Source organism: Salvia hispanica, chromosome 6 (assembly GCF_029641045.1).
Source record: "Salvia hispanica isolate PSC_SH4W2 chromosome 6, Shi_PSC_v1, whole genome shotgun sequence".
Taxonomy (NCBI): Eukaryota; Viridiplantae; Streptophyta; class Magnoliopsida; order Lamiales; family Lamiaceae; genus Salvia; species Salvia hispanica.
In genome coordinates, this window is record NC_142697.1 from 4,189,870 (window position 1) to 4,199,648 (window position 9,779).

A 9,779-nucleotide genomic window follows, 5' to 3' on the forward strand; every position below is an offset into this window, starting at 1 on the left:
GCCATGCGTTTTAGTCACACTAGTATTTAACAATTCATATTATATAGCAGTGGATAATGTGATATCCCATATAAAAAAAATTGATTACAATTTCGTGCAATATACACTATAGTTTACTGGTATATATTTATTTGCATTTATAAATTTCAATAATAATGTTAGAACGAAATTCAATAATGCAACTAATTTTTATGATTTATTTTTAGTTTTTTATTTAATTATTAGCTGTTTAAATTTTAGACAAGTAGTTTTGAAGTTTTGATTTTTATCTTAGTTATTTTTAACATTTTGAGTTTCGTCCGAAAATGAGATTGAAATGGAGTTATCTACATTGTAGATTGAAATGAAAAATACTTGTATGATAGTACTACTCTTTCCGTCCCGTGAATAGGAGTACCGTTTTTCCATTTTGGTTCGCAATAGAATTTTCGATTCATAATTCCTATAAATGGTAAAGAGACCTCACATTTTAATAACCCATTTTACACATATATTATTTAAAACCAATATATACAAGTGAGACTCATGTTCGACTAACTTTCTTCCACCTACTTTTCTTAATATTTTTCAAAACTCGTATCGGAATGAAATGAGACTCCTATTCACGGACCGAGGGAATAGTTGAGAAATGGAATTGTGGTTGAAATACACTAACTGATTATTTTGTTTGCATCGTGGATGTCCTAAGCATTTTTCGATGACTATTTTGCAGTTGAATCTAATTTAAAACTAACTTGTTTTTTTCTACTTCAATTACGGATACTAGGTGGATGTATGCAATCTATCAATTATTAATACATACAAATATTCCTTCATAATTTGACTTTCAGCTAACCTCCAAGTATTTATTGAAAATGAAACAAAATTCATGATTACGAAATAGGAGCCTTTTTCTTTCCCTAGTTCGAATAAATAAGAGATAGTTGCAAATTTAATATGCAATTTCAGAAAAAATACACAAGAAACTTTATTCGTTTTCTCATTTATTGCAATTCACACAAATTAATATTGGTGTTTTTTTTTTTACAGGACTATATGTAAGTATTCATGCATAACACGTGTTCAAATAAACAAAACTTTAACTCACAATAATATTGTAGCTATGGCCAAAGGGGAGAATACTTTATTTTTTAGTATGTTTTTCACGTTTTTCCCTATTTTGTACAGAATCAGTAATTTTATAAAGATCATTGTTATGCATGAATCAGTAATCTAATTAATATTATTGAATATTGGTTATTAAATCCAAAAAAATATATGAATAATGATAGGATTATTTATAGGTAAGGCTGTAATAACATTTTTAGTACCACTCACTTCATTACTACTATAATGTACATTTATTTCATTGTAATAAAAATTTAAAAGCTATAGCTTTAAACTGGAAATGATTAGAATAATCTACCAATCCTATAAAGATTATTCTTCCTTTATATGAAAAGAGACACAGTAGATTAGCAACAACTTTTTTGCTGTTTGTTTATTAATCCATAAGTCAACAAGAAAATGACTGTCAACATACACACTAAACTCTAAAGTTACAACCTTTTCTTCAATTCTTCCCAAAAGCTAATCCTACTCAAATGTAATTTCAAACTGATTATCATTTTTTTATTTTGGTAAACAATATTACAACATATTTCATCTATTGGTGTAAAAAACTGATAGCACTCTCTCAACTCTTTTCACAAAATATATGAAATGAGTATAAATAAATAAATGCATACATAAATAAAGGACCAGAAATTATCAAATAAAAACTGTACATCCTTATTTAGTTAGAAATCCATGTAATTAAAGACTCTTTATTGATATGTGGTCAGGATTGACTTGCATTCCAGAAAATGCTATTGATTCTTCTTTATTTTTTATGCATCATCTTGTAATAATTTAGGTGTCTTAATTGCAGAATATGTGCTAAGAAATATAAAAGAAAGATAGAAATCCAGGTAGGGGTGGTTAAAAGTGAGAATGAAATAAATTACTTAATTGACAAAAATGCACACATAATTTTAGAGAAAGGGAATTCATTCTGTACAAGAACCTTTAATTCTACTTTTAAGAATTTATCCATAGAAAATTCTGAATTGTTTTTCTTTGGAATCCTCTGGTTATAATCGAAGAACGACGTTCCATCGACAGAATAAATTCCTTGAATAGTTCTTGAGTCCTTAAAATCATTAAATAAATATATTTCATTGAAATATAAAAGTATAATTATTTCCTGCATTTTAATATTTTTTTGTTATTTCCTTGAGTAAAAAGGGATAAACTGGTATTTTTGAAAATGAAGTACTCCCTCCGTTCCACATTTATAAAGTTATTTTTTCATTTTGTGCATTCCATAATAGTTGAGTCATTTCCTTTTTAGTAAAAAATAACGCATTTTCTCACTATTACCTTTTCTTTTCTTTTAGTACCGAACTTTATTTTCTCTACTTTTTGTCATCTTCTACTTTATTACTCCATTTGTCCACCACTTGAACCGTTTTGCGATTTTGGATTGTCAACGATTTATAGGACTATTTACTTTATTCCACGTTTAAGACTTCACATTCCACCAACTTTTTATATTCACAATCTAATATAAAAATAATATTTTAAATAAGTCTTACATTCCACTCACTTCTCCATTTACTTTCCTTCACAAAGTAAAATAATTTTTTAAAACTCGGGTCGAGTCAAACGGGCTATTTAAATGGTGGACGAAAGAAGTACCTTTTTATTTAATACAAATTACATACATTTTTCTTAATTTTCGTATTGAAAAAAATACATCCACTACTATAGAACATATAGAGATTTTATGTTTACCCAATCAATTTTAACATACTATAAAAATAGAATGCGTAGAGGAGTAGTGTGTGACAAAAGAGACATTGCAATACATTGTTATACAATTTGAACCTAACCCTAATTCCTATCCTATCTAAAAACAATGCTAGTTTCCACCCCAATTCAAGGAAATAAGCTCCACGAGAAATTGTTTTTTTGGCCTGGAAACACTCCCCATCAGCTTTTTTTCTGTCCCACTTTATAATAAAGTTAAAGCAAGAATCAAGAGAGAGTGAGAAAAATATTATATAATAATTCACTATTTCTTTTATTATTTTTTGAAAAAAAAAATATCACTTCCTTTCCCTTCCAACCCCACAAGTATAAAATTACTTGTGTGTTGACAATGACATTGCCTTTCTTCAACCTATCTTCTCTTGAGAAAGAAAGCATAATTCTCAAAGAAAAAAAAAAGATTCAACCAAGAGCTCCAACAAGTAGATACAATGAGATTTTTTAGTTAAAAATCTACAGATATTTTTCACCTTGAAGTAACAAATGATGGCTAGAAACCCTAATTCGTGGAGCATGAATAATGGCATGCATCCACAATCTCAATTTGTTTATGCTTCCAATTCTTCAAATCCATCTTCAACCACTGCTTCTGCTGATCCACTTCATCCATCTCAAGAATTCCCAGTTAGATCTTGGAGCCAATTGCTTCTGTAATTCTCTCTTTATTTTACTTTCCTTTTTAATTTAATTTCATTTAATTCAATTTAATTCACACTTGAAAAATGATTTTGTTAGGGGTGGATTGGGAGGTGGAGAGGAGGAGAGATTTGGAGGAGCCCTCTTCAATCAGCAAAAGAAGATGGAGAATTGGGATGATCAAGTGATGAATTTGAATCCAAGTTATCAAAGTGTTGATGTGAAGCAAGAATCAGCTCAATCTTCAAGCTGCCAAATTTATGATGACGAAGTCCAAAAAAATTCATGGCCCCACCACCATCAAGTCATGCCTATCTCCTCTCCAACTTCATGCGTCACATCTCTCAGCAACAACATCTTCAACTTCTCCGCCGCAGCGGCGGCGCCGGAGGGGAAGAGCCACCTCCATAGCCAAGACCTTTCATCCGAGGTTAGTGTCTGAAAAAAAAAATTAATTAAACATTTAATAATCATTGCTGATTCTCAATAAATTCAATAACGATAAAATTACTTCTTCTCGCCTTCAGTAAAGCAATTATAATCGTGCAATATGCTCGAAACGTATTTTTCGGTATACCGGTATCGGCGAAAAATTAAATAGGTCCCATGACTCATAATTACAACATTTAATAATCATTGCTAATTCTCAAAAAATGAATGGTTTTTCCCCTTTTTCCTTTATTTCCATGGTTTAATTGATTGTTTGTTTCTTTGTTAAAAGTGCAACAGCACTATTACTGGTGGGGCATCTAAGAAGGCAAGGGTTAATCAACATTCTTCAGCCCAACCAGCTCTCAAGGTAACAAAATTTATGGGATTTTTAATTTGTTTTATAATCTCAATTTCTCACTCCAAACAAGAAATCATGGGGTTTACATTTTTATAATTAATCTCAATTTTATGTGCAGGTGAGAAAGGAGAAATTGGGAGATAGAATAACAGCACTTCACCAACTTGTTTCCCCTTTTGGCAAGGTAAAACAATTCTTGAAACTCTTGCACAATTATTAATATCTTTGGACAAAAGGAATCATGATGTTGAATTTTTTTAGCTTAAAACCCATAATGAAAAACTTCTCTATATCAGGACTTGCAATTAATTAATTATCAAAATCACAAAGAAAAGAAAAAAAAAATTACGAAATTCCCTTTTTCTTTAACATAGATATTAGGGCATGAGGAATTGTCTTTTGACAAGAAAAGATGGCTTTCATAAACATGACTTTGGAGGCATGTTTCTCTTTTGCAGACTGACACTGCTTCTGTTCTGTCAGAAGCAATTGGCTACATTAGATTCCTTCAAGGCCAGATCGAGGTATGTTATGTCTTATTCAATCTCATATTTAATTTTTATTAGGTGACAAAAATTTTTAAATTTCATTTTTAGTCAAAAGTGGAATTTTCTTGAAAATGAAAATGAAATTTGTGAATTTTGCAGGCACTAAGCTCGCCCTACATGCGCAATGCATCAGTAGGTACAAGTCATCATCCTCAACATTCTGTAAGTATATAAATTCTTCACATTTTCCAATGCACGACCAAGATTTTTCGGACACTGATACACCAAACATTCAGACAAAGATAATATGTATTGGGAATGGGAATGTCTTTGAATAATCAAATTAACTCACAAAACATTTATATAAAATTATTATTAATCAGAAAATAATTTTCTTTTACAGGTTCAAGAAAGGAATTGTTTATTTTCCGAAGAGGTACGTACATGCTTTATTGGATCAATCACTTATTGAAAAAGATGATTAATTTGAATTTGTAAAGCATAGTAGTTTGTTTAGAAGATGCATATCAGCTTTTCTATGATAGTCATTTGTAATAATTAAAGATGATTATGAGTTAATATAATCACATGATAAAAAAGATAGTATAAAGCTGCAAACTTGATGCAATTAATTTCTTTTGCTTCTCCTATTTTAATCTTTTTTTGCTTTTATGTGCTTTCAATTGAGATATATTTAAGTCGTATATAGCACATATATTTATTTAGTTTAATGTGTACTCCTATTGCTCAACTATTTTAACAAAGATTGATTAATATTGCAATTCATTTTATTCTATCATGATCTCCATATAGTAAAAAAGAACAATAGGTTTTATTGTTTTATTGATATTGTTTATTGTTTATCATGTTATAAGTTTTTATAGAATAGAATATAAATGTGAATTAAGTAACATTATATTAAATAGAAGATCTAATGCCCCAATTGATTAACATGTTGCAGGACTCACAAAGTGAAGGGGCTCAAAAGGACTTGAGAAGTAGAGGATTGTGTTTGGTTCCCATATCTTGCACTCAAAATGTGGGAAATGAGACCGGCGCCGACTACTGGGCTCCGGCGGCTTTAGGTGGAGGGTTTTAGAACCAAATGAAATTCTTGGGGATGTAACATCAGAAGCAGTCATTCTGTGGAAAACATGAGGGATTGACTGCGTCTGATGCTACTGATTTGCAGTTTTATAATATAGGGGGATCAAGAATTCAACCAAGGGGTTTGGAGAGGCTTTATTGTAATTCATGAAGCTTAATAATGTCTGATTTTATGCCATGTTTATGCATGCATATATTCAAGAACTTTGCTTTCTTATTCTAAGTCCAATATCCATTTCATGAGTACATGAAATGATATCAGTCATATTAGCTAAACTATATTATATGAATATAAGTACCCTTGATAATAAGGTTTATTACTTCCTAACTCTCTCTCTAAGTTATTTGAGTCTTATTCTATTTTGAGGTATCCTATGTTACTCGAATCATTCTCTTTATGGAAAAGCCCATAATAAAGTAGGAAAATAGCTTTAATGGTACTGCAAAACCCAACTCATTTTTGTTTTTGAGCAAGATATACCCGTTTTTGGGTTTGCACCAAAACAAACCTAATTAAATCCCTTTTTCTGAGATTTTGTGAGTATAAAAAGTGAGTGGATAGAGAATATGCTTTTAAGTTTGAGTTTTGTGAGTATAAAAAGTGAGTAGATAGAGAATATGCTTATAAGTTTGAGTTTTGTGTAGGTTGGAATAAAATCACTTTTTAATATGACATTTATACTAAAATAAGTCTGACTTTGGTGTAAATGGTTGGAGATGCTCTTAACCATTAACCACCTTTTCCTTAAATCTTGAGTCTAGAAGAAATGACTCAAGTGATTTCGGACGGATGGAGTATATTGCATATTTTCCACAATTTTATGAATATAAATGTTTTACTTTGTTAATACTCCCTCCATTTCTTAAAAATGTTTCATTTTAGTCTGTTTCTTAAAAAAAAAAAACTTTTTAGTTTAGGAAAGTTATTTCTCTCCAATGAAGTGAGACCCATTATTAATTAACAAACTTTTTCTTTCTATTTTTTTCTTATTTTATTAATTTTTCTATTAGAACCCGTGACGTTTCAAAAGTTCCGATCCTATTTTTAGAAAACTGATGGAATATAAGATGATTAGGTGTTCTTGATGAGGACATGTTGTTTTAAGGCTTCGTAGTAGCTATATTGCAGTATCTAAGCATTTCAATTTTTAAAAAATTATTGTTCAACCTTTTCCAATATGACAATTAATTTCCATCTGGTTTTTGGATTTTTTCATAACAGAAAGTTTGTATATATTGTTTAATTATGTTTTAAAAAGTCAAAAGAAAATACCATCTCATCCATTTTTGGGTTTTGGCTACATTGGATTGAATTGATTGAATTGGATAGTATATAATATAGTATATTCTACCATTATTCAAATTTTACTTTCACCTAAGATGGTTTAAAACTAATGCTAACTAAAAATATTTGTGTAATATAAGGTTCGGGTTTTGATTTGGAATCTTCTTGATTAATTTAAACCTTCCCAAACTTTTTATTTAATTTTCTAATATAAACACAAGTTTTGACACAAACAAAAGGTTGAAGCACTAAAATTGTTAAGACTTTAAAAGTTAAACATAACCTTTATCTAGTTTTTAGGTTATTTTATTGAGAATGTAGCATGTGTGAAGTTAAAACCATTTAAAAAATTGTCAAAAATAAGAAAATCGCCACTATATTTTTTTAAAAGTGCTAATTGCTAAATAAATTTAGCAATTATTTTTCAATTGTTTTATACTCCCTCCGTTTCAAGGAAGATGACCCCTTTCTTGGACGGATGTTTCCATTTTAAGTAATGGGTCATCTTGGTTGGGACAAACCAAAAAAGAAAATGGGTCATTTTCAATGGGACGGAGGGAGTATTATTTTTCAGTGAAATATTCAATAATGTGACAAACGGTTTTAAATATGTGGAAGTATTAAGAATATGTTAATTCACTTTTTCAAAATGATAATCCCTCGTTGTGTACTGAGTCATTTTTTTATTTTGGAACATTCCATGATAGTTGAGTCATTTCCATTTTTAGCAAAAAATAACACATTCTCTCACTCTTATTTTATTCTCTCTACTTTTCTCTCTCTCTTCTACTTTATTACTCCCTCCGTCCGCGATTAGGAGTCCCGGTCACTTTTGCACACCTATTTTATAAAAATAATAAAAAATAGTTAAAGTGGAGAAATGGTAAAATAAAAAAGAGAATAATGTTGAGAAGACTCTTGTCAACATTATTATCTCTCTTACTTGACCATTTGTCCACTTTAACTATTTTTTATTATTTTTATAAAACGGGTGCGCAAAAGTGACCGGGACTCCTAATCGCGGACGGAGGGAGTATCTATTTATTTAATACATTATACATTTATCTCTTAATCTCCGTACCAAAAGGAAATGACTCTACTAATACAAAACAAAGTGAGTATATATTTATGTGGTGGATGCCATATTTAAAATTGACTGACACTCCATCATATGAATTTCACTAGAAAAGATGCAGATGGAATAATTGCAAAAAATTCTAAAGCTAACATGTAAGTATGTATCAAGAAAAGCTTTTTTAACTGCTAATTATACTCCACCCATTCTAAGAAACATACTCCTTTATTGGATGGTACGAGATTTTGCACGGTTTTATTTTGTGTGCTAGGTGAAAGGAATAAAGTAAAAGAGGATAAATAAAGTATAGATAAAAAAAAATCTATTTTTAATACTGTGTCATCTTTGATGCGAAAAACTAAAGAAAAAAGTGGATCATCTTAAAAGGACGGATCGGGGAACGTGACAAACAAAACATAAAGAATACAATAACATTATAGAAAATAAAAATCATTTTTTTTTTGTTATAGATAAGTAGCAAAGATATCATTAAAAACGAAGACGTAATGCTTTAATGTGCCCAACCCAACATTCTTCCCTTTAGGAACCAACTATGGTTGACTCAACTAGTATTAAGTGATCTTTCTCTCTTTTCAATATGTATATAATGTATGTTGCGTCTGTTGTTTGTTAGCTCTTTTTTTGGGTCTACATAAAGTACTTTGCCAGGTGATTGACGAAAACGTAATAAATTTATTTAATTTTATTTCCATCCACTCATTATATACATATATAATCATTACAGTCTATACACTAGTGGTTTCGCAATAGTGATGTCCTAAATACGTCACACCCATAACTTAATTTAATGTATTATAGGCCATGCTTTTTGGTGCAACTGTTTAATATTTTCATATAAAATAATCCATTCATTTTCCACTACCAAAAGGGGTTTTATTTAAAAGAAAAAACATTATTTTCAAGTGAAATTAATTTATTTTATTTTAAAAATGTGTAGTAGGCATACATGCTCAAATCGAATCGAATCGGAGGTTAACCGCTTGTTCGTAAGTCGCGGCGGTCCCTAACCATCGGACGATTGAGCAGTTCACACGGTCCGATTCAGGTTTAATGAAATGCAAAACCAGAACTGCAGGTTCAACGGTTAAACTGACAATTCCAATAAAATTAAAAAATATATTATCATTTATAAAAATTAATTTTATATTTAAAAATCAATTTCACAAATAAATGAATACAAGAATTTCATAATAGCCCATATTTATTTGTTGGGCCTATAAATTCTAAGAAATCATTTTTGGTTGTTTATCTTTTATAGAGACATCCTTGAATGTTTTATGTTTCACTTTAATTGTGGGACAAAATATGTTGAAATATTTTCTTTTATAAATACATATTTAGATTATTCATTCATCTTTTTCTAATATGGGATACAAAACTTTCTTTTATCTTCTACTTTTCTTTATTTTTTTATATTTGATTATTCACTATTTTTATCTTTATTTTTTTCAAAATTCTTTTTCTAAGACAAATTTATAGCATCAACTAGAATAGTTTAGTTAGAATAATTTAATTAAATTTGACTGT

The 9,779-nt window shown here is 29.6% G+C and overlaps 1 protein-coding gene across 1 annotated transcript; it reads left to right on the top strand.

Annotated features, from left to right (window-relative positions):
* The first annotated feature begins 3,186 nt into the window (after nt 1-3,186).
* LOC125204312 (transcription factor bHLH110-like) lies at nt 3,187-6,094 on the top strand. Its single transcript, XM_048102923.2, has 8 exons — nt 3,187-3,500; nt 3,586-3,916; nt 4,208-4,285; nt 4,395-4,460; nt 4,735-4,800; nt 4,924-4,986; nt 5,168-5,200; nt 5,726-6,094. The coding sequence occupies exons 1-8, from the start codon at nt 3,334-3,336 to the stop codon at nt 5,861-5,863; spliced, it is 942 nt and encodes a 313-aa protein (XP_047958880.1). The 5' UTR covers nt 3,187-3,333; the 3' UTR covers nt 5,864-6,094.
* Nucleotides 6,095-9,779: the final 3,685 nt, after the last annotated feature.

Coding starts and splice junctions, on each gene's coding strand:
- LOC125204312 (XM_048102923.2), top strand. CDS start 3,334: ATGATGGCTAGAAACCCTAATTCGTGGAGCATGAATAATGGCATGCAT. Junction 4,286..4,394: donor CAGCCCAACCAGCTCTCAAG/GTAACAAAATTT, acceptor TTTTATGTGCAG/GTGAGAAAGGAGAAATTGGG. Junction 4,801..4,923: donor TCCTTCAAGGCCAGATCGAG/GTATGTTATGTC, acceptor TGAATTTTGCAG/GCACTAAGCTCGCCCTACAT.